Here is a 24090-nt window from a genome sequence, read left to right on the forward strand (position 1 = left end):
GCTAGTCCAGTCTCGAAGCTATTACCAGACAGGCTGACAGAGCATTCATCCGACACAAATCTGCATTTGACTTTCTTAAGTCAGGAAATCAGCAAGGTTTTTAGTTCCTTCTTTCAGAAAGGCCCATGTTTTTGTTGAAGGCACCCTGAAAGTTCTCGCGTCATTTTTAGCTTTTATCTCTGCAAAAATTTAATTTCACTTCCACAGAGGAAACTAAAGCAAAACATATGACATTTGCTTGCTGCTTGAAAAATGAATTAAGACACAATTCCCTAATTCAAACTCAGAAGCAGCAGCTTTTATCAGCAAGGCAAAGTTATTGGTGTCATTGAATCATGAGTGGTTTTTAATATTTTTCATTCCTTTAAAATTAAAAGGTTGCTTTTGAGTTCACTTTTTTAAATTCACCAGTAAATCTTGGTTTATTATTGCAGTCATGATGATACTTTGCCTTGTTGATGGTTGCAGGGACAGAGAAGACCTGGGGTCTGCAAGTAAGAAACTATTGGAAGCTCTGGCCTGCAGCTATTTCTGAACTCACTCCCTTCAGTGTACATGTACACTTCATGTACAAATGACTGTACATGAAGACAACAGCATTGTAAAGTACCTCACACATCCCCAAACTCAACTGAACTACACTTCTCCAACAGAATTCCTAACTGCATTGCACAGATCTATGATTTTGTTCTAGCTTGACTACACATCATTGTTTTTAAAATGGCTGTGAGCTTGGTCTAATTTCTGGTTCGCAAACACAGTGTAATAAGCTAACACAATTTTATTTTGTCTTCAATGTTGTTTTCCTCCTCCTGTTTCACAGGTAAACTGTGCCTGAAGAATTTGTACTTTTTCTGTCAACTGTTCTTTCAATTTAAGGAATGCTTCCACCTGAGACACATCTCGTTAAGAGTAAGATGCCTTAGGAATGACTGGAACTTGATTGATGACAGGAAAAAATTATTTTGAGAAGATTGTTAATCAAGCAGGGAAAGTTTGTGGGAAGCAATATCTGCATAGAAAGAACAATACTGAAGTACTGTTTGGAGTGAATACTATTAATCTATTTATGTCACAATTTATGCTGGTTTTCTGTACTACTTTGAGTCCATTTACTGTTTACTAAAATACGAAGAAGCAGCTGTATTTTTTGGTAGACCTTCAGATAAACATTGTAACTTTAAGACCAGCATCTTTGCACATAGATTTTTTTACACACATTCAAGGTTTGAATTTTATCCAAGTCATGGAAAATTCACATCACCTACTTGCTTCATGACTAGATGTATCTGGTGTTTAAAAGTGATCTAATGGATTTAGTGCTTGTTTTTCAGAACAATAGCTGAATATAGAAGGCAAATGTTGCTATGTCTGCCACACAGAAATATTTCAGTATATTTCTTCTTATTTTTTCTCCCATTTAAGGGTCAAAAGGCTTGGATAGAGAAGACCTTCTCAAAAAGAGAATGCATATATGTAATTGCCAACAACAAAGACATCAGCAGGTAACATCTGAAATTTTTGTTTTGGCCAAGAGAAAAAGTTAATACTGAAGAAACTGGACTTGATTTGGATTTAGACATGTGAAACTAAGACCCAGTTTACTCACTGCCCTTAAAGGGAGATGACAGGGAAACAAAAGTGCAAGACATGCTTGCACTCAAATCTGTACAGAGCCATAGGACATGTCATGCAGAGATGATAAGGCTGGGCAGTAGGAGAGGCAGCGAGTAGTTTGTTCCTAGCTTTGAAAACCAGAGCATAACTTCATACTGAATTCTGAAAGCAAGGGTGCAATAATGTGTGCTGTGAAGCAAGTGATACCATTCTTCACAGTTGGTATGACACTACCAATAACAATACTATACAGGGGGACTGGAATTCTTAGTCCTAATATTAATATTATTGCTACTGCATGGGCTAGGTGAATTGTGGTCCAGCTTGTTTGGATAACATAACAGTTTGTCACATGCTATCTGTCACCTCTGAGTAAGAAACAGATGGTTACTGCTCCTGTTCTGCATTCTTCCTCCTTCCCTGTCCTTTAGACTAGAACACCTTTCCAGTGCATAACAGAAGTGAAATGTTTTATCTTTACTTGTTAAGAAACATCTGTGGGCTGGTAATTTCTGACATACGCATGTATGCAAATACAACAGGTATGACCTAGAAGAGGTGTTTTATGATTCATGTAGAGCAAGGCATGGTCAGTTGACAATCTAATTTCTGGGGTTTGTTTTGTTTTGTTTTGTTTTAAATCACCATCCAGTATTGAAGATACTGTAATCAAAATCGCTTCAAATTTTAACTTATAGGTGCTGCTGTGGTCAGCTCATTAACCAACATATTCCACCTCCTCCAAGTATAACAGCTAATAAAAATGGAGAAGAAACAAAGCAACCGGAAGCTCAGCCAGAGAAATGGTCTGTCAGTAAACACACCCAAACATACCCAACTGATGCCTATGGAAATCTTGAATTCCAGGGAGGAGGACATTCAAATAAGGCCATGGTAAGGAGCACAGGCTACTCTAAGGTATTTGTCTGGTATGTTAGCTTAGTAGATATGTGTCAGGATTCCAGCTCACTCCGGGCATTATCCATTGAAATCAAAGGAGGTCTCTTTGCTGTCTCAGAAAGGTGTGGACAAGATGCTCAAAAAGAGAAAGACAGAGAAAAGGCAAGAGAAAAATAATACCTACTTAGGAAGCACCTTGTATTGTCTTGATGAAACAGTTTCATCAAAGTTACTATCAGTAAATATCAGCTAGGGAGGCAGCTGCATGTATTAATGCCCAAGTTTCCATCTGTTTGTATTAGATTTGTGGGCCAAATAACCCAGCATGGATACAGGGTTTTTTCCTAAGGTTTGAAGTCTAATAAAATAGAAATTAATCTTGCCTTCCTGAAAGATGGAGACCTGACAGAACTGGAAAATGGACTGTTGAGTTTTCTTAGCAGTAGATGTAACAGCAAGTCAAGCTTCTGAGGAAAACTTCTTTCTGTTTTGCCTCTCTTCTGAACAAATCCAAACCTAGATTTGTTTCTTTGCCCATTTGCTTTCTTACTGTTCTGCTGAGACTGCCACTCGAGACAACCACACTGCAAAAACTTGTCCAAAATGTATGGGAGAGGTTGGCGGGTTTTGTTAGTGGTGGTTTGTTTGTTTTAAAGCAAAAATAAGCATGAGTTTATTTCCTGGTTCTCTTTGATAGAGTAGTAGTTTGAAAAGAAATCACAGTGGTGGAACTAAACTGAGAAGAATGCAAATCATTGCTTTGGAAGCAGAAATATGTACATAAACAGTGAATGGGATAAAATGTAACATAAGGCTCCTATTTCTTGTGAAGGTCATTGCTTCTCATTGGCAGTCAAACCAGAGGTCTTAGGAACAATACAAAACACCTTCCAGTCATTTTAAATAGGTGGCTTCCAACAATGCAACAATGCAGATTTGTAATAAGAGTTTAGGATCACTTGACTGTGGGCATTGAAGAGAGGAAAGTGGTGTTTTTAAAATTCATGAAGTGAATGGTTGATTTTCAATAGCAAAGTGAAAGGTTTCAAACTGTTTTTTCTAATCATAAGCAGCAGAGAAATTTAATAATGTGTTGCTTAAAAATTCTAAAACTCTTTCTTCAAGATGGAAGGCTTAATTCTTGGCTTAGTCAATAGAGAATTTACCAAGCAGATAGAGTAATAATATTACACACTGCTCTTTGCAGTATATCCGTGTGTCATATGACACTAAACCAGATTCTCTGCTGCATCTCATGGTGAAAGACTGGCAACTGGAACTGCCCAAACTCTTAATCTCTGTCCATGGAGGCCTCCAGAACTTTGAAATGCAACCTAAATTAAAGCAAGTGTTTGGAAAAGGTCTGATAAAGGCTGCCATGACCACAGGAGCTTGGATTTTCACTGGAGGTGTTAGTACAGGTAAGCAATTACCAGCACTTTTAGTTTACTTAAGAATTCAGTGATGTTCATTCACTAATCTTTCCCACAGGCAGAAGATTTAAGTCTACATGAATGAGTCATTAACCACTAGACCAAAAAAGGAGCATTGTAATAATTTGTGTTAATCTCCTACCCAGCCCAGCCCCTAAGATTTTTCTGGGTCAGTATCAATTTGAATTACTCAGTGTTTCCCCTGAAAAAAAATTTTCATCCTTGGTTTCAGTAGCAAGAAATCTGCCACTAGTTATAATACTTTTTTTCAGTGGTTGGTTATCCTTGTAGTTAAGAAATCTCCTACTCCAAATTTGCCTAGCTTTAGCTTCTTTCTGTTGGTTTTTTTTTTTTTTTTTTTTTTTTGTACAAAGATCTTTCTGTTACTAAAAGTACATTTCCTGAGCATGTTTTCATACACAGAACTTCTGGCAAACTGCACAGGCTGAATTCCATAAAACTCTCACACTAAGCATGTTTTCCAGTCCTTCAGTCATTATCACACCTCTGCTTTGAACTCTCGTTTTTTAACAGTCTTCTTGAATTTTGGACACTGCAAGTTTTGAGACAGTGCTTGATGAAGCTTTTAATCCCTGAAGTAAAACAGCCTTTCTGCTTCCATTTGACACTTCCCTGTATATGCAGCCAAGGACTGAGTTAGTCTTTAGGCTGTGTGATCTCTCTGAGAGTTAGTGATCAATCAATTATCCACCTTAAATGCCATGTCCCTGAGTCACTGTCTCCATGGGATCACCTACCACCACACATGCACAAGCTGTCTTGTAATTATATAAGGTATTTATTCTTAAATGAATGACTGTAAATTAGCAATCTTGAAACACAAACCTGAAGTCAGTTGTGAACTTGAAGACATTGCAATCTCCTGTTTGCATTTTCTCCAGTCCTCTGTCCACCTGAAACAGTTTTATGTTTCTGTGTTTCCTTTTTGACCGTATCTAAAACATCAGTTGTATAGCAACTCCATGTAACTCCACCATTTTTGGCACTGTTCCTGGATTCTGTCAAAAAAAAGGGTGTCTGATATGATGTCCAAAATTTGAGACATGTTGAAAAATAGCTGGTTTGATGATTCCCTATATATTGTTACATTCTGAGACCAGTTGGTTTCTAATTAATTTCATTTATGTTAATATCAATTCTGAGTGATCTTCAAAAAACAGATACAAACTTTCATTATAATATTTCTTTAACAATATATTTATTTAGCTGAAACAAATCTTTATATCAAGTTATTTCTGAGAAAACTATGTAAAATAAGAATTAATTCCTTTGACTTTCATTTTACAACAAAAGTCTAATCCCTAAGACTTTCAAAGACTTCATTGAATTCAGAACAAGGACGTGAAAAGGCAATAGGATTTACATGCAACTACTACAAAATAAAAGTATGGGGTTTTCCACATTGCGTGTTCTATTATAAAGTAGAGATGCCAGTTTAGTATTGAAAGCAATCCAGAAAAGCAGGTAGCTCTATGAGAGGCAAGAAGAAAATTCTGTTGTTTAGTGATCTCTCAAAAGTGCCAAGAATGAATTAAATTAATTGTACCTGTAGGTGTCATTCGTCATGTGGGAGATGCCTTGAAAGATCATTCTTCCAAATCCAGAGGACGAATATGTGCCATAGGAATTGCACCATGGGGCATTGTAGAAAACAAGGAAGATCTGATAGGAAAAGATGTAAGTCTTTAAGGAAACTCCTGTGTAATTAGCAATGCCAGCTATGTAACAAAATACACTGTTCACCTTTCTGGAGTATTAATATTTTCAGTATTTCTAAAGCATGCTTAAGAGCTGAAATTGAACAAATTCTTGAAGAAAAGCTGTTGTTTAAATAAGTTTGTCAGGTTGTCACATATGACCTCAATGTAAATATGGAGCTAGTGAGGTTTCCATTGCTTTCAATAGTAGAGACCTCTCTCTGGTGACAGAGTTTTAGGTCCTAACTTCAGTGTGGCATGCTGAGACTTGTATAAATCATTTAAGGGCCTTTATGTGTACAAGGCTGGCATTTATTGTAGATGGGTACTCCACAGTGGCATATTAATTACTCGGAACTCCAAATGAGAATGTATTTTCTAATGCAGTAAGAGGATTATGTAACACAGTGTGTGATCAAGGAGAGTACGTTAATGAGCTTAAGGGAACACATGCAGGAGAGTGCACAGATGTGACTGTCATCCTCCAAAGAAAACACTGCTGTGAAAAGTTCAAGTTCTGAATGCAAAAGCAAGCTCAATTTCTAGTTCTCTATTTTTGTTATAAAGGTCTGGTTATTTGTTGCCTCATAAGGCATGTGCTTCTCTTGGGCGGTGTGTGGGATTTTCACATTTAGCTCTTAGTCCTAATCTAGGTGCATCTATCCTTTTGACACACAGGTAACACGGGTTTATCAAACAATGTCAAACCCTCTAAGCAAGCTCTCTGTGCTCAACAGTTCCCATACCCACTTCATTCTGGCAGACAATGGTACGCTAGGTAAATATGGAGCTGAAGTAAAGTTACGACGTCAGTTGGAAAAACACATTTCCCTCCAGAAAATTAACACACGTAAGTAGAGCGGGGCAAACTGTAAACATAACATCTTAAAGGAAGGGAGGGATGAAGGGCTTGAAATACTTCAAGGTATTGAAATTAAATGCTTCTTCCAGCTCTTTCTAGCAGGAATTTGATCAGGACTATGTGACTAAACTAGAACATATGCTGTCTGGTAAGTGGTAAAAGAGCCAACATCTAACAGCATGGAAAACTCAGAAAAGTAAGGATTGCATAAAGGGAGGAAGAAAAGTTGACAAATAATAGCGAGGAGAAGCTTCAAAGCAGTAAGAATTTAAGGAAAGGGAAATTTAAAGAATTTGTGCACTTCTAGCTAGAATTCATAAGCATCAGTAAATATACAGAATGGGGTGATTTTGTACAGTTCCTGTTTACAGGAATCCTCTGCGGCTCAGTGTTTTCTGATTCCAAATGTTCATACTAACATTTTATTTTCTCTTTTATATGAATTTGTTTAATTTGAAATATCACACTCAAAATTCTTTGATCTTCCAGATAAACTCAGCTGGGATTTTGATTTTTAAGGAAGCCATTACCAAGATAATTTCATGTCAGTGCTTTCATATTTAGAGTTTTGAGCGGTTTTAAAATTTCTGCCAGTTGTTACAGCCTTTCTAAAACAACTTTCTAGAATTCTTTTTGTCATTACTTAGAAAAAAGTTCTTTTAAAAGACATTTTTTCGTTAACATTTTTGTAGAAAAAAATATTTTTTTAAAGATTAAATAAATAAAAAATTTTAGTAGCTGTGGTTTTCCAGCAACTTTAAAAAAAACAACCTAATGAAAAATGGTCCAAAAAAAGTTAATGGTCTTTGAATCCACATTCCAATTAAGAACTACTGGAGACTAGACATCAGTTCTACCGGCTGCCTTTCTGACTTCTTGCAGATGCTGTTGTAACCTGTGTAGGCCTGTATAAATAAGAAAAAACAGACGTACAGAATGACAATTTCATTGAACTCTACAACAGTTTCTAATAGGGTTTGAGTGCTCTTATGGGTAGAGCAGAAAAATGAAGTGGAGTGCCAGGTAAAGCTGAAAGGCGCAGTTAAAGATCAACCACAGGGTGTCTAAACATTCTGGAAAGTCTTTAAGTGCTGCTTTTTGCCTACGGTAAGCTTAAGAAACTGAACTCTCCAAAATGATGCCCCTTGCCTTTGAGTGTGGAGACAGTGTCGTGCACTGTTGCCCCCACAGACATTAGAATAGCTAACGTTTTGCTATGCTACTTTCATCTTTGTCTTCTGCAGAAGTGCTGGGAGAGTTGTAACATTGTAAAAGGGAGCACTGGCTTGGAAGATAAGGAAGTCAGGGCACAGAGGCAAGATGTTCTGTATCATTTATTTTAATACCACTGGGGCTGGGAATATTGGTTCTGATTTAAGTAGTGTTTGGCGATGTTTGTCATGAGAAGGGCAAAGCTGGGAATACACAGAGGAATTAAGAGTTCTGTGAAGGGCTGCAGTACACCTACTAGTAAAAACATACAGGGAGTTGTTTTGTTTCTTTTTAATCCCTTCAAGCACAGGCATCTCTTCTGGAAATCTCAGCAGGAATCACTAAGGATTTCACGGAAACACAGGCCAGCCCATGCTCTGTGACTCCTCCTTATCAGAGCTGGGGTATACTGGCAGGAGGATGTCAGGAAGGTTCTGCTGTTATTGTGCTTGGTGTTCCTGTTCTTCAGAGAGGAATGAAGGTTGAAAATATGAACTCTTTCACGTGTTCTCAGCCGTACAAAAAAGTGCATCTTCTTTATAAAGCGCTGGTCATTTTACAGATTAAGAACTGAATTCAAATGCTTATAATAGTGGGATTAGTCAGCCTTCAGGTAATGTTTTGTCCTTCATTTCCCCATGTATCTTGTGACCAAGGCTACTGAGACCATGTGACCTGTGGGCTTCCCTTTGTCATCCTATGCCTGGAGATCACAGTGAGGCAGGGACAGCAAAGGGATGCTCAGCTGTCGTCTCTTCCATCGGCCAGCCATTTCAGCCTCATGATAAAGACTTTTATCTTAGGAGAAAGCATAGGTATATTTCACCTTACTGAAGAATTCCTAATTCTAACCAGTGAAGAGTTAAAAGCATCAAAGACACAGTAACTGTGAGGCATCCAAGTAACAGTGAAGCTAATGAAGTAATAGGAGAATCACGTTATCTCTTTTATCTGTATGTGGTGTCTGTCAAAAGAGATTACAAACAGTTCACCAACACTGAGTAAATTCACCAACACTGAGTGAATAAACAATCAGTATGGAGCTGATGCAAAAGCAAGGGCACAGAGACATCTTACTCTTTTTCTTTTGGGGCATATGAAATGGCATATGGACATTTTTCCTGGTGTTGGCCATCATTTTTCCTAACTGCTGTGGTTTGAAGTGATGCTGTAACACAGAAATCACATCCACTCATAATATCCCAATCTCTTAAACTAAGTTTCAATGACAGTTATTTTTTTGTTTCTGTTCTTTTGTTTTTTTGCAGGGCTGGGACAAGGTGTTCCTGTAGTTGGGCTCATAGTAGAAGGGGGTCCCAATGTGATCTCCATTGTCTTAGAGTGTCTACGAGAAGAACCCCCTCTCCCTGTTGTGATATGTGATGGTAGTGGACGAGCATCAGATATTCTGTCATTTGCACACAAGTATTCAGAAGAAGGAGGGTAAGATTTTATCTCTACCAAAGCTGTGTCTTGCTGGTGAGGACAATGTAGGACTACACATCTTGCTTTCATTAAAGCTTTATAAAAAAACACCTCAGGGACAAAATGCTACTAACAGAGGCATTCTGCTGTCAGTCAACTTTTGTTGCCCGTTTGGTCTTAGCCCTGAGTAGAAATTATTACCACTTGGAATGCATTTGATGGTCCATTGAAATAAGCTTGCTTTCAGTGCAGCACACTGTCATACAAGCTCCATCAAAGTTTGCTGCACTATACTTGGTGCTGGGTTGGGCATGGTAGAAGGAAGCAACAAGTGGTTCCCAAGAATTACCCTTTTTCTCAGGCCAGAGCTGAGGTTAATTAGTGCATGCATTTGCAAAATTTGTACTGCCTGATTCTAGTGCATTGTGCGAATGAGCTTCATTCTCCAGGAGTGCCAGACCAGCTGAAAAAAATGTTGGGCTTCCTTCCATTCTCTTGCTATTTTTTGCATGTGTGGTGGTTCTTCAGGGCAGTGCTGCCCGATATCATGAACAGAGTGCAGGATGTTGTCTGAAGCATTCTGCTCCACAGCTCTTCTATCCATTACCCAAATGAATCTGTAAAAGTCACTCCTAATCCAAAGTTCTTTGGAATCTGTTATTTTTATGGTTGGTTGTCTGCCCCTTTGGTTCATAAAAACTATGGTTAGTTTAAAGAAGATACAAAGCCTATACTAGCAGCATAAAAGCTCATCTGCTCTGCAGTGTGAGAGATCTGTCCTGACAAATACTCCAAGTGGAAGCAGAGTATTGAATTTTTAATTTAAAATACTGCTTCTCCCAGCCAAGTAACGTACATTCCCCATTGTCATTGTTAATATCAGGATTTTATCTTTAGTAGCCAGATTCAGGCAGAAACCTAGCATATTGTCTTGATTTGGGTGTGGTACACCCGTCTTGAACTGAAGAAATAGCCTGCTTCCTTGACTGAAGTTGGAGTTTAGCTTGGATTAAATATTAAGCAGACAACTAGTATTGTCAAGCAATGCAGATGTTATTTGGTGAATTGGGAGAGCAGCTCTAATGCTGGATTTTTTTTATATGTTTACACACAGTACATATTTAATCTTACCAACAGTATTTATGATTCAGCAACTTTCTTTTCTTTTCCATCGATCAACCCTCCTTAGCTTAGATCAAACTTCCTTTTTTTTTTTCTTTCTCATTCATCCTTCCTATCAGCTCATAGGTAATTGAAAGAGCTTATCAGGATCAGTCTGTCTGAGATCTGCTCACTGCATGACTTTCTCTCCCAGTGCATATGATGTAGTGTCCGATTTTCCTCTCCAATAATTATGATGAGATGAATGAGTTCATCTGGTAAGGCAGGCCTGTAATGAGAATTTTTTGTCAACCCTGCTGTCTAGAAGAATCTTTTTCTCACAATGAACTTTGAATTGTACTGCACTTCACAGTCTCTGCTGTCTCACTGCTTTGAATGCCTGCTGGTAACGTTTGCCATCATCTGAAGATACATGTGTTTTATTAGGAAATGGATGAAGACTGAAGGGCTCTGTTTCAGATTTCTTTGAGAGATCAAACATTTCTGACCTTTCTAGAATGTTTTTGATCTAATTTCTTCAATCATCTTTTGGCTTGTTTGTTTCTCAGTTGGGTATTATGAGGTTTCAGATATGCTAGCAATTTAAATCCTCTGTTTAAGAGGATAACCAAGGTGACATACCAGTAGTGTGAAATATTTTGGGGTGTTTAGCTATATGCAAAGGGCCTTGCAACATTTAGAGGCACAGGTAGGAGTCCTCTAAAGGTGTACTGCTGAAATCCTGAAGACTGAACTTCTTAACAGAAGTATATCTATAATATATAACAGGAGTAAGAGCTATCTGCATTATATTCCAGGGTGAAAGGATAGTTCAAGTTGCCTGCCAGTTTTTAAATCAATGCTGAAGTACTGAGATGCATAAGAGCCAGTCTGGGCATGAATTTCCTGATTAACTGTTAACTCTTCATGAGCTCCTTACCTGTACTGAATGAAAAGATGCTGTGTGTTTTCATTTCTTTTCAAAATGAAGTCATTGCACTGGTGGATGAAAAATTGTTTCTCAGACAGCAGGCCTTTTGAATATATATTAATTCTGGCAATATCTTCTTTTATGTCTCATTTTTCATTTAGGATAATAAGCGAATCCCTTAGAGACCAGCTTCTAGTTACCATCCAGAAAACCTTTAACTACAACAGGAATCAAGCTCATCAGCTGTTCATCATTCTCATGGAGTGCATGAAAAAAAAAGAACTTGTAAGTGTCCTGAAAGTAGTTCACAAAGATAATTTCTGTGACCAAACTTTATAGAGTACTTTCTCCCAGGGTTACAGTTTAACCTTTTTTTTTTTTTTTTCCCCCCATATAGCTCCATAAATGTACACAATCATTCATTCATAAGCATAGGCCAAGAAAGGGATTTTGTCTTCCAGAAAGCCTCTAAAGCCAATTTCAGATTCTTCTCCTGTGTAAGTTGATAGGAATCTTTTTTCACGGACTTCCGCAATACAGACTAAGACACTGAGATAAATGCACGAAAACCAGGATCAACTGCAGAAAGTAGAGGAAAGATAATTGAAGAAAGTGTTCCTAGGAGCAATAAGCATTCAGATTGCATCAGTACAGTTTTGGTCTTCTGATATAGTTACTTTTTAACAGCTTTTCATTCCAGTAAAATGGACTCTTCAGGTCTTTCAAAAGCAATTGAAATAGTAAGTGTCCTTGAAGATCCCAGCTTTGCTTGATCCTGGCTTGTTGCAGGCCTGTTCTATGTACTGTACCACTCAGTCAGGTTCCTGCCCATCTGCCATATCTCAGCTGCAGAAAAAAGTGTGCTCAGGAAAAGAAAATCTTTAACATTCACATCTGTCATCTGTGAACATTGTCTTGAAATTGTGTTCACTGTGCCTGTGCCTTTGCAGGCAAAATGAACTTTTGAGTGTTTTCCTTTGACTAATTGTCTTAGTGAATTTTTGTAAATATGACCTCTCCCTGAGTCCTGATATAATTCCATTTCATTCTTTCATACAAATCCTAAGCAGCTGTTTTAATAGCAGATGAACAGTCTGATGGATTTTTTTGTGGTTTTTTTTAATTACAGCTGGAACTAGTATGGCTGATTTTTTAATCTTTTTTGGTAAAGTTGCATATTTCTACTAGGTAGAAAGAAGCGACAACTACCACAGCCTTCTCCTCAGGTTGTCTGTAGGGAATCAGATAACCAAACTGCTATTGAATTTAAGTGTAAAATGTGGGGCAGTTTCATTCTTCAAGATGCCTAATTGTATCACTAAGGAAGTGACACCTATAGCAGGAGCAGCTGTAAAGAAACTATTTGAATGGCAGATGAAACTTTTCTCATGAGGCTGAGAAAAGAGGGACTTTTTTCTAGGTTCTTAGAAAAATGGTGTTTCATGCTCCCTTAAAACTAAGTGTGTTTTCCTTCCACAGAGCCCACACTTTCTGTCTTTGGTCAATTTGGGGACAAACTCTAAATTTTGGTCTTCCTAAGTTTAATACTCTCTTCAACAGATGATGTGAAACTTTTTTCTTAAAATTTAAAATAAACAATAAACTGAATGTAGCATTCCTTACAGTTCTTACTCTTTTGAGTAGGGAATTTTCTTTTGATTTCTAGAAATAATTGTTTAGTTGTTCAATGAGAAATAATAAATCCTGCTCTGGTACCCAGAGAAGTATGATGGAAGGGGGAAAGAAAACTCTTTTCCCTGGAGTATTTGATTGTTACTTGCCGTGGCAATACTGCATGTAGTAGCTGCTAGTGTTTGCATTTCTAGTCTCAGATTTGTAGCAAAGAAAATTAATACAATGTGATTTTTAGTTATCTAAGCCTAAATCCTGATGTATTTACTTCAGAATCAGTGCAGTGATTTAGTTTGAGCATGAGGTCAGGTGTATTGTTGTGAGAAAGCGGAGCAACCCCTGTATGTTACTCCTGTAAGTGCTATTGATTCTTAAGTAGTAGCTTTTGTGCAAGTAAGTTCTGCATCAAATTGTCTAAAATTTGACCTGATTTATGCACTGAGAACATGAACAGTCCCACCATTTTTTGCTAGAGCTGTCACTACCATGCACAGGCATGCTTCTGGTTCCATCTTTTCTGTTGTGTGGTTTCATACTCACTTGGTATTATTAGTGAGTGAAGGGCTAATGCAAGAAGATACCACTTGATCCCCACTTAGAGTAATAGGATACAGAGCTCAACTCAGCACAATGGTACTAATCATAATGCAAAGAAACTTCCTCAAATCTGTACATCAAGCTTTGTGCTAGTCGTCTTTTTATACAAGCTGCTCCCAATGATCAAAGTACCAATTAAGGCATTACATTTTACATTACTTTTGAGCAATTAAAGTAAACACTGGAAATTAAGAGATCACTTTTATCAGATTAGAATTATCCCTGATGTTCCAGTGAAGGAACAAAGAGGACCACAAAAAACCTCCAGAAATCCAGTTCATCATTTCCACTGAATGAACTCTGATTCTCTGAGATGTCCTGTTCTACTTTTCAACACTCTTTAAGTCTCACATCAGTAGAAAGGTGGCTAGCAAAGAATTTGGAACATAAAAGAAGTTTATGTTATGAAGAAGTTTAATGATGTTTGCTATTTTTTTTTTCTCTTGCTTTGCAGAGATGGACACTAAAATTGGTTAACTAAATACTTAAATACCAACAAGTAGTTTCCCGCCTCCTGCACAGTATTGTAGAAGTCTCTTCTCCTAATAGTGTTTCCATTCTTCCTCCATTCTTTCCAATGCTTTTCTTTCCAAGGTTCATTACATTTGATGCTGAATTCCCTTTAGTGTGCGAGGGATTTCTGCAAAAAGAGAAGGTCCATTTTAGTTTTATCTCTGTTCCTGATTTTTGATTAGATTTTGATACTAATTAGTTCTTGGGTTCATAAAAGCCAGATTATGCAATTTTGCCTGATTTTTAGCAACATATATTTAAATACCTTTGCCAGAATTAAATTCTGTAAGGATTAATCTAGCTGCAAATGCCACTTGGAACAGAATATGACAAACGGTGTATTTTCTAGTAATTGTGCTCTGTACCGCAATCAAATAGATGTCCATCCACGCTTTTTTCTTACGCTTTCAGAAGTATTACTAGCATGCACAGTTGATTATGTAAAATCTTACTTAAAGGCTCCAAATGTGAAGTCTTTACATTTGTCCAGGTAATATAAATGTACTGCTGATATATTTTCATTTGTACAATGCCAACATTAGTTCCATACATATGCCTTCATCAGAAATCAAGTTGGTAATAAGCATGACTATGATAGGCTGACTGTAAGAGAGTCAGCCTTCCTAGAGAAGTTGATTGAGAAAAGAGAGCCCACACCTGCCTTAGTCAACTGCTTTGAATTTAAAATGCACATCAGAGCAGCCTGATTTACTCAGCAAAATTCAGACACTGACTGTGCAGCCTAAGCAGGCTTATGGTTTGCATTTGTTGATAATTTTGTGTTTTGTTGATAATTTTGTCTGCTTTTGTGTTAATGAATACTTTTTTCCTTTAGTTCTTCTCTCTTCTAATGTCATGTATCTTTGCGTTCATGCAAAGTCTATTCTGTTGAGAAAATTGCTATTCCCAGTACTTAATGCTAGCAGCTGCTGTGAAGAGTTACTTTCCGAAAATGAAGAATTTGTTATTTTTTGTCTGCATTCAATATTAGCTTAATTAACGTAGAATATTAGTTTATTCTGCCTTTGAATTATTAATCTTTTCATATGTAGTTAGTTCAATGGCTAGGCTTTATACAAATTACTATTTTTAAGATCAGTGAATCGTAGTGGACTCAACAAAGCAAATGTGACTAGAAATAATTGCTTTTCTTTATTAGTTGATTCTGCTTTTTTGATTGTCAATATTTAGCATATCCTGCAACTAAAAAACATTTGAGTATTATCATCAATAAAAATAATGCTATGATGGTTATCTCAGGTAACTAGCATTTCCATTTCCAAGCTGGCATTTTCATTACTACTGGAAAGTAATTGAACTGTCAGAAAACAAATCAGTTTGGCATGGCAGTTTTTTTACCACTTTTCAAAATTCATGGGTTTGGTGAAGAATTTTATCAAGTTGGGATATTTTAGGATAACTTTATTGAAAGAATTTAATTAAATGCTTTTGTGATAATTAGATTTCAAAGAAAAATTTAGTGGAACTGTACTTTTTGAAAAATCTCAAGTCTTAGAAAATAATAAAGTTTTACCATTCTGCTCTTTTTTGTATCTACACGTTTAGTCTCTCATGTGTTGTAATTTTGTGTGTTTGGATTTTTGCTATCCTTTAGATTACTGTGTTCCGCATGGGGTCTGAAGGGCAACAGGACATTGAGATGTCTATCTTAACTGCTCTCCTCAAAGGTGGGTTTTGCAAGCAATTAGGAAGGATGCACAAATTGATCCCAAGAAGACGGTCCTATACCCTGTCTGAAGTTCACTCTTGATGTTTAAGTCTTTGATTTATTCGCTTGGATTCTAACAAGTAACCTGAACATGCTTGGTTTAAGGTTCAGATTAGCTTGAAGCATAAAATCTAGATGGAAAGTTTTGTGTGGCTTTCCTTACCTAAAAGCCTGGGATGGGAATGCTGCAACAACTATGCTACTGATATTTCAATACATTTTACTGCAGTTCTAGCATTTATTAATAAAGTTAGAAAAAAAGGTGGGAAGATTAAAAGACTGTCTGGATCTTTCCAGATCTCAGACTGTGGTCTTTAAGCTTTAGCGTAAAATCTAAGATCAGTTCCATATTTGGAGTTCGTCATGTTTGCTGAAACAACTGTTTTCTGTCTGCAGGTATATAGTAGTTGATACGGGCTCAGTATGGGATCACTGGAGTCCCCAAAGCTAAGAAATAAAGAGAGGAGTTACTATACTCATATCTACAGCATCAGCCAAAGGAGCTGAGAGGAGGAGTCTTTTAAAATTGTTAAATGTCTATAGCGTCAGGATATAAAGTCAATGTGGCAGCTTTAAGGAAAAAAGGGAGAGAATCTGGTTAATCCTTTTGAATTAGGATTATGGGTTTAAATGGAAAATGCTATAAATTGATTTGACGAATCCACTGCTTTGTGGTAGAATTATTCTAATGGTAGTATGATATGGAGTCAGGCTTGCTGTTTTCTAGTTCTTGGAGAAGTGAATTACAGAAGGTTGTCCAATCTTGTTTCATCATGCGTGAAATACTAAACATCTGTGTGTTTCTCGGTAGGTACCAATGCATCTGCTCCAGACCAGCTCAGCTTGGCTTTGGCCTGGAATCGTGTAGACATTGCACGCAGCCAAATCTTTGTCTTTGGACACCACTGGCCAGTAAGACAAAGTTTTTCTAGTCATATTGTTTGTTAACAATTTAAAATAAGTGGTGGAATATTCACAGCTTGGATTTTGTTGGCAGGAGAAACAGTATTGAATTCTGTTTTATGCTGATCTGATGTAGGATATCTCATTAATTAAGAATGACCTATTTGTTTTGAAATTTCCTTATACTGCTATTTGCAAATATTTAGCGATAATTTAATCTTTGTGAAAGAAAGAAAAGCAATTTCACGACAAGCAGAAAAATAACCATATTTAAGATTCATTGTGGGATTTGAAAGAAGAATAAAAAAAAGCATTTACTGGAAAGAGTCTGTGGCCTTACATACAGCTGGATAATAGCAGTCCTGGTCACCCCCAGTGAATTTGTGTGATGCACTAGCGTTGCCTAGACTTCTGACTTTTTGACATGAGCCAGCAGTTGGCAAAGTCCCCAGCTACCTGTGGCAAGAAAATTCCAGAGCTGCTTAGAAGGAAATGTGTTGCTTACTTCATTAATACCTGTGAAAATCTCTATTTGGATTAATGGAGCACAATCCTGATGACCAGAAGAAATCACTGCAGAAAACAGGCCTCTGGCAGCCAGAGCTGTGCCAAATGAACTTGGAAGCAGATCTTAAGTAAAGCTGTAGGTCCTGGAGTTGGATTTTCTTTCTCAAATTATTGGAGTTTCATGCTGCACTAGTTGAAATCAGTGGTTAAACACTGCAGTGCCTTTGTTCATCTGTGTAACCAAAATCCTCTATTTAAGCCACTTTCATATCTCACTGTATTGATGCTTTTTGCTTTACTGTGTGAACCATCTGGTGTTGAACTACTATAGTGTCATGAGGAGACCAGCCTAAAAGAGGCAGTAAGAATGAAGTGCAAGAATTACTATTTTTTAAAAAATTAGTTGTAATTCCTGAAACTATGCAATAAAATGACACTCAAAGGAACGCTATTCATGTGCACACTATCCATAATGGTGAGATTTATTTAATTTTGAAGCCCACATAATTAAATTTAAATAAATGTTGCTGCATGTGCTGTTTTATTCCTTCACTTACGGTAATGTGATGTTTCCAATATTCAAGGTTCATTAAAATGCTGATACAGAGAGGATTTAATCATCCTAAAGATGATGAAATATTATTACTATAAAACATTTATTTGAAGGGAATGTTCCAATCTCCATATTATTGTGGTTAGATTTAGAGATACCACCTAGCAACTGAAGCCGGTTACTGCTTTGGCCTATTTCATACTCATACTCTGCAACAATTTGTGGAAACAGTATCAGCCAATTGTGATTCACTGTCATTTCAAATTCATAAAGATTGCTTTCAGGCTAGCCTGTGCTGCAAGTTGGCAGTTGCAGTTTTTTCCAGGCTTACAAATGGATTCATGGTAGCAAAGCAGAGAAGAGTTGGGGTTTTTTTTGATTATTTTTTTTTTTTTAAGACAAACAAAACCAGAGAAAACAAGCCTTGTTAAAGGCTTGGTTCTGTAGTTCTCTGTGCAACGCATGGATAGTTGTAATCCACTTTACATGTTCGTGGAGGTTGTATAACCTAAGCATTAACTGGAGCAAGTTAAGCTTCCAAATCACAGACAAGTAGTGTCAAGTTATTTGCATGTGTGCCTGCCTGTCTTGGGTAGTAGATAGGTTGGAAAGGGGAAGGATGTTACCAAGAGTAAATGGGTCTAAAGAGGTATAAACAGAAGTATTGTCTGCAGAATGTAAATGAACCAGTTAGTGGGTCTCTTTCCTCTCCTTTCTGCCTCCACAGTATGGATGCTATTTGGCATCATGCAACATTCTTGTTAAGCTCTTTCTGTACAGCTCCTTATCCTGCTTGTTGCTATTTATTTTGACAACTATTGCTTTCACTGAGAGCAAAGAAACTGAAGTGTCACAAAATTGAATAGTGTCTCTTTCCAGTCCTCTCGCACTGATTTTATTTTGCAAGAGAAATCCTCCACATTCTACATACTTCACTACTTTGACTTTCAGTGTTATTGACTATATTGGACCGAACAGCTTTAAAAAAAGTGTAAAGCTGTGGCTATGCAAGAAGGTCCTTATACTTAAGGAAATTATCATTTTTAGTTGACTGCATGTGAGAAATGGTGACTGGGGAACGAGTTCAACAGGAGTGTATTCAATGAAATAATCACTGTATGATCAATTAGATTTCTAATACTTCTAATGCATTATTAAATACAGCCTTTAGCAAGCCTTACAGCTCCTGATGGTACAGCTCCTGAGAAGGAAAAGAAATCTCCAGCAGCTCAGACTAAAGCAGCCAGAGGGAAAGGAAAAGGGAAGAAAAAGGGAGGAAAAGGAAAAGAAGAGCCAGAAGAAGAAACAGATCCAAGAAAGCTTGAACTCTTGAACTGGGTGAGATGAAAGTATTTGTATTAAAACTGTTGAAGAATTCTTTTTTTTTTTTTTTTTTTTTTTTTATCTTGGGGCCAAAGAGAGTGGGAAAATACACATTTTCATTCTATAGAATGCCCATTTGCACATTCTCACAAGATCAGCAGTAGACTCTGCAGGGATGCTGTTCAGTCTTTGAGCTAGGAATCCCCCTCTCATCCCATGTGCACCACATGCAACCATACCACAACAGTACAAGTCAGTTCTTCTCTGCTTCATCTTCTTCCCTGCACTTGTCAGAAGTAAATAAGAACACCAGTGGACATCTTCATCCTTCCTTGTACATGTTATTTAGCCAGCAAAGGCAGTTTAAACATCTCCATTTTTAAGTGCTTCATTTTCCAGTTGCAATAGGTTAGATTGTCCCGTTGTCTGAATTAAAGTTCATGTGTCAAGGAGATTGCAGCTCAAGGGATTTTCCCCTTTCCTACTGGGTTCTAACCCCTTAGACCATATTAAGAGAAGATCCATTAGGCTTCCTGACCAACATTTTTCAAAGGCAAAGCTAAGTTGGTGAAGGAAGAAGTGCTTCTTCCCTAACAATTTGAGTCTTTTGGCATTACATGTTGCCTTTTCTCTGTGAGGCAGCAGTTTGAGCGAATGATACATATGCAAGTTATCACTTGTCGTGGTTTAATCCCAGCCAGCAACTAAGCACCACGCAGACACTCGCTCACTTCCCCCACATCCACTGGAATCAGGGAGAGAATCAGGGAAAAAAAGTAAAACTCATGCAGTGAGATAACAGTTTAACAGGACAGAAAGAAAAAAAATAATAATAATGATGATGATGATAATAATAATAGTACAATAATAATAATAAAAGAATTGGAATATACAAAACTAGTGATGCACAATGCAATTGCTCACCACTCGCTGAGCAATGCCCTGTTAGTTCCTGAGCAGCGATCCACCACCCCCTGCCAGCCAACTCCCCCCAGTTTATGTCCTAGACATGACATCACACAGTATGGAATATCCCTTTGGCCAGTTTGGGTCTGCCTTCCTGGCTGTGTCCCCTCCCAGCTTCTTGCTGGCTGGGCATGAGAATCTGAAAAATCCTTGATTTAGTATAAACAGTACTTAGCAACAACTGAAAACATCAGTGTTATCAACATTACTCTCATACTAAATCCAAAACATAACACTATACCAGTTACTAGGAAGAAAATTAACTCTATCCCAGCCAAAACCAGGACATCAGGGTAAAGTATGTCAACTTCTTCTTAAACGCATTTTTCTTAAATTTTAACTTGTTCCTATCAGTCATGTTGAAAAAGTAAATATTTTTTCACATAACGTGTCAAGCATGGTATGCCTGGTTTAGTTAAAAATACTAAACAAAATGATTGAAAGCTACAGTTGTATTGCTAAAGGTTTCTTTCACTGCTCTTCTCTTGGCCGAGACCACATCAGAAACCTCTACCATCTGTATTGATTTGCACATGGGTAAAACGTCATTAATTTTCTAAATTCCTTTTGAATGACAGATTAATCAACATATTTGGAAACTTGGGAATATCCAACGTAATGAAAATGTTTATGGTTGTTGGTCAACCAACTCTTCTGTGCTCATGTAGTCTCACATTCTCCATTCTGCAATTCAGGTGAATTCCCTGGAGCAGGCTATGCTGGATGCACTGGTTCTGGATCGAGTGGACTTTGTGAAACTGCTTATTGAGAATGGAGTGAACATGCAGCACTTCCTCACTATTCCTCGACTAGAAGAACTTTATAATACCGTGAGTGAGGACAAATAATAAAACGCCCTGTGATATCTTTGCTACTGTATTTAACAGGGGTGTCCTTTTTTTCTCATCTCCTTCTGAGATATGCTTGTTTTTCCAAAAAGCTCTGAGCCCTGACAATACACAGATGTTGGACAGCAGTAAAGGAAGTCATTGCTACTACATATAGTGTCCTATTTTTTCCCTACATTCCTAATTATTAAGCCTACAGCAGCTTTCAGAAGCTATTGCAGTTTGTTATGTAAATATAGTGATGTATTTAAAACGCACGTTCAGAACACTTAAAGAACTAATGTAGATAGTAAAAATTTAATATCAGCCAGTAGTGGTCATTTACTTTTAATCTCAATTATGTTTCATGTATGTATACTTTAGTATTATTGAAATAATCCTGTAAATTTGGCAAAGTACTTACACAGCAACTTTTATTTTTAGCACATTGCAGAAGTTAGTATCATTTTTCCTTGTGGCCCAGCAAAGCAAAATGTTTTTCCCAAAACTTCAGAACATCATGCTTTTTTATTCAAATTCTCCCCAACCCAACCCACAGCAAATTCATCAGGAACATAGCTATTTCTAGACTGTTTTTCTTCCCATCATTTAAATGGCAGGTGTAGTCTAGGGCAGCATTCATACAACATTATAACTTCAGTGTAGTCCTCCAGTCCCTTTATAGCTCCTGCAGCAAGTACAAGTTCTGACAATACCACAAACTGCTGTGACTTGAATCCCCACATAAAGGATTATAGGAAAGGGATTACACAGCTCTTGATAAAAATGTGTTTGCCATTGTAGCCCAGTTCCTTCTTTTCACCCCTGCAGAGTGCGATGGCACATGGTTGCCTAAAGTTCTGCTTACTGTGCTAGATCATTAATTACATTTGTGTTTGCAAAAAATCTGAAGAATTGAAGCTCTAATGGACCGTGAATGATTTTTGTTTCAGAGATTGGGTCCACCAAATACACTGCATTTGCTAGTCAGAGATGTGAAAAAGGTAAGCTTAACTAACAGCAGCATTACATTTGCATTATGTGAGTCAACAGTAAAAGCAAGCATAGCATGGGGGAAAGCAGACATTTGAAATCAGATGGTAGCTTTTAAGAAAAGGAAAGTTAAACTACTCCTTGTGACAAACAGTGATGTCAGTCTGAATCGGGTAAGGCTATGCTGCACTGCTAGTAATTTAAAAACTAAGGAGAGGAAAATTAAGCTCCTAGTAGTGTAATATATCATTTGAGATTTAGGTTGATAACTGTTTCTTCTTTACAAGCAGCTTCCAATGCAGTGTTACAAAGGAGGAGTGGAAGGAAAGGCCTGCTAAATTAACTGGAAGCCCCACTCACGAGCACAGAATTTGTTCCCTTTTGTTTGTTTCCTTGTGTGTTTTTGAGTTGCTTTTCTCCCATGAGTCCTACTTTTACCTGGGAGAAAATCCATTCTGTTTCTCAGTGCTACAAGTCCTAAATTTGTTCTTCATTTGTTTCCATTACATGTAAATTTGTTTATTATATCTGAACAGGGTCATTGTAAGATTTGTTGTCGTATTTGCTCTCTTTGAGGTTTTGGAGTTTTTCTTCAGTAAAATGTGACTACGTGAAATAGCCTGTATTCCTTTTTGCAAAGAAAACTCCCATTTATTCCCGGGAGGTTTAGATGTGGGAATTACACAGTACTGGGTTAATTTATAGTTCATATTGATCTGCTTCATAGTTTAACACTTTTCTCATTCAGTGTTTGTCATTTTGAGTGTTATTAATGCTTTTCTGTGTTCTGCTTTCTGTCTGTCTCTTCTCCTTTTCATTGCATTTTCATGGCTCACTCATTCAGCGGCAGTCTCGGGGATTCGGTTGGGTTAACATGGAGGTGATGTGTTTGCTTAGGATATAGTTGTTTCATCATAGCAACTTCTCAGTGGTGCTGTAGAATCAGTTATTGTTGTAGGATGTAGCTTGAACAATGAAGCACAGTTTTCAGTTCATGGTTCTAGTAGAGTCAATACCTCTATCCGGTTTTTAAGTGTAACAGTGGAAATTATAGTCTGCCTTTTTCTTTGATTCTGGGCTGCACATTAATCTAAATCATGTTCTGCATTGTACTATTAACTCTGTAGATAATATTATGATGAAATACAAGTTCCATAAAATCTAAAGTATGCCTCATATTCACCATTAAGTCACGCTTTTATACTGGATTAATGATAATCAGTACAAAGTTATTTAATTTCATCAATATAACACTTGCAAACAACTCAGGCTTGTATGGACACTGACATATTGTACAAGTAAATCAAATGAAAATTTGTCCTCAAGTATAAATACTGCCAACCACAAAACAAAAAAATCTGGCCCCAAAAATTTTCATTATGTGAATCAGTTACCATTAATTTCATACAAATATGCAGAGACTGAAACCAGTGGCTGTGAATAATACCCATGTACCAGTTTAAACATGACATATGTCTAGCCAGGCAATTAAATGTATGTTATGTTTTCTTATCCTAAGTCCTTATTTTGTTGTTTGTGTTTTTTTTATTTTTTGGTAGGGAAATCTTCCACCAGATTATCATATCAGCCTAATAGATATTGGTCTTGTACTTGAATATCTCATGGGTGGAGCTTATCGCTGCAACTATACTCGAAAAAGTTTTCGGACTCTTTATAATAATTTATTTGGACCAAAGAGGGTAAGAATGAGTTCATTCTGGATGTGGCCATTGTGCTGATGGTAAAAAATAAGTAAGACTCTGTTTTTTTGTCTTTGTGAAACACTACATGTTAAATTCTAAGGAAATGCTGCAAGGCCGAAGTTGAAACTCTGGTAGTAAAGTTATGTATGGAACCTGTAAAAAATCTGTGTTAAAGGATGGGAGGACCCAAAAGGTGGTAAATACATTGATCTGGAGGTGAATTTCCTCCTGTTTCAGTAGCTTACAATCCAAGCATTTCTAACTGTGATGTTTGTATATTTACTTATTCTTACTTGAAGCTGTAGATCTCTTATAATGGTAAACTGTATTGGCCAAGCCAGGCCTACTTATCAAGTAATTACAACCAACAGTAGCCTTAACTTGGGTAAAGCAGAAAGTTTAGTCTGAATACAGAAGAGCTATGAACCTGTTAGAGCAGTTCTTTACAGGACTCACTGTGAGCATAAATCATATCCTATGGAAGCCACTGCAATCTCAGTAAAGCATTTCATAGTCAATCCATCCCACTCCTACCAGTTTGATGCCAGTGCCAGCAACAGATGCCCAGAGATTGAAGAGGGATCACAGGTCAGCAGGAGAACACCTGAAGAGCAGCACAAAGGAATTCCAGCCACTCCAGCCAGT

General features: G+C 37.3%; 1 protein-coding gene across 9 annotated transcripts in view; it reads left to right on the forward strand.

The window, feature by feature from the left end:
• The window catches only part of TRPM1 (transient receptor potential cation channel subfamily M member 1), a 119385-nt gene that overhangs the window by 64682 nt on the left and 30613 nt on the right, over window positions 1-24090 (forward strand). For 5 of the 9 annotated variants that reach the window (XM_049813308.1, XM_049813300.1, XM_049813302.1 and 2 more), the window contains 14 exons: window positions 1426-1505; window positions 2316-2511; window positions 3725-3938; window positions 5524-5648; window positions 6347-6518; window positions 9011-9185; window positions 11361-11484; window positions 15557-15629; window positions 16482-16582; window positions 18798-18971; window positions 20618-20752; window positions 21703-21753; window positions 22587-22622; window positions 23302-23442. In XM_049813308.1, the coding sequence (XP_049669265.1) occupies window positions 1426-1505; window positions 2316-2511; window positions 3725-3938; window positions 5524-5648; window positions 6347-6518; window positions 9011-9185; window positions 11361-11484; window positions 15557-15629; window positions 16482-16582; window positions 18798-18971; window positions 20618-20752; window positions 21703-21753; window positions 22587-22622; window positions 23302-23442 (1797 nt within the window). The remainder of the gene's footprint in view (window positions 1-1425; window positions 1506-2315; window positions 2512-3724; window positions 3939-5523; window positions 5649-6346; window positions 6519-9010; window positions 9186-11360; window positions 11485-15556; window positions 15630-16481; window positions 16583-18797; window positions 18972-20617; window positions 20753-21702; window positions 21754-22586; window positions 22623-23301; window positions 23443-24090) is intronic. The other 4 variants (XM_049813303.1, XM_049813307.1, XM_049813306.1 and 1 more) reach the window with 1 other exon arrangement.

This window comes from Accipiter gentilis, chromosome 10 (assembly GCF_929443795.1).
Source record: "Accipiter gentilis chromosome 10, bAccGen1.1, whole genome shotgun sequence".
Lineage (NCBI taxonomy): Eukaryota > Metazoa > Chordata > Aves > Accipitriformes > Accipitridae > Astur > Astur gentilis.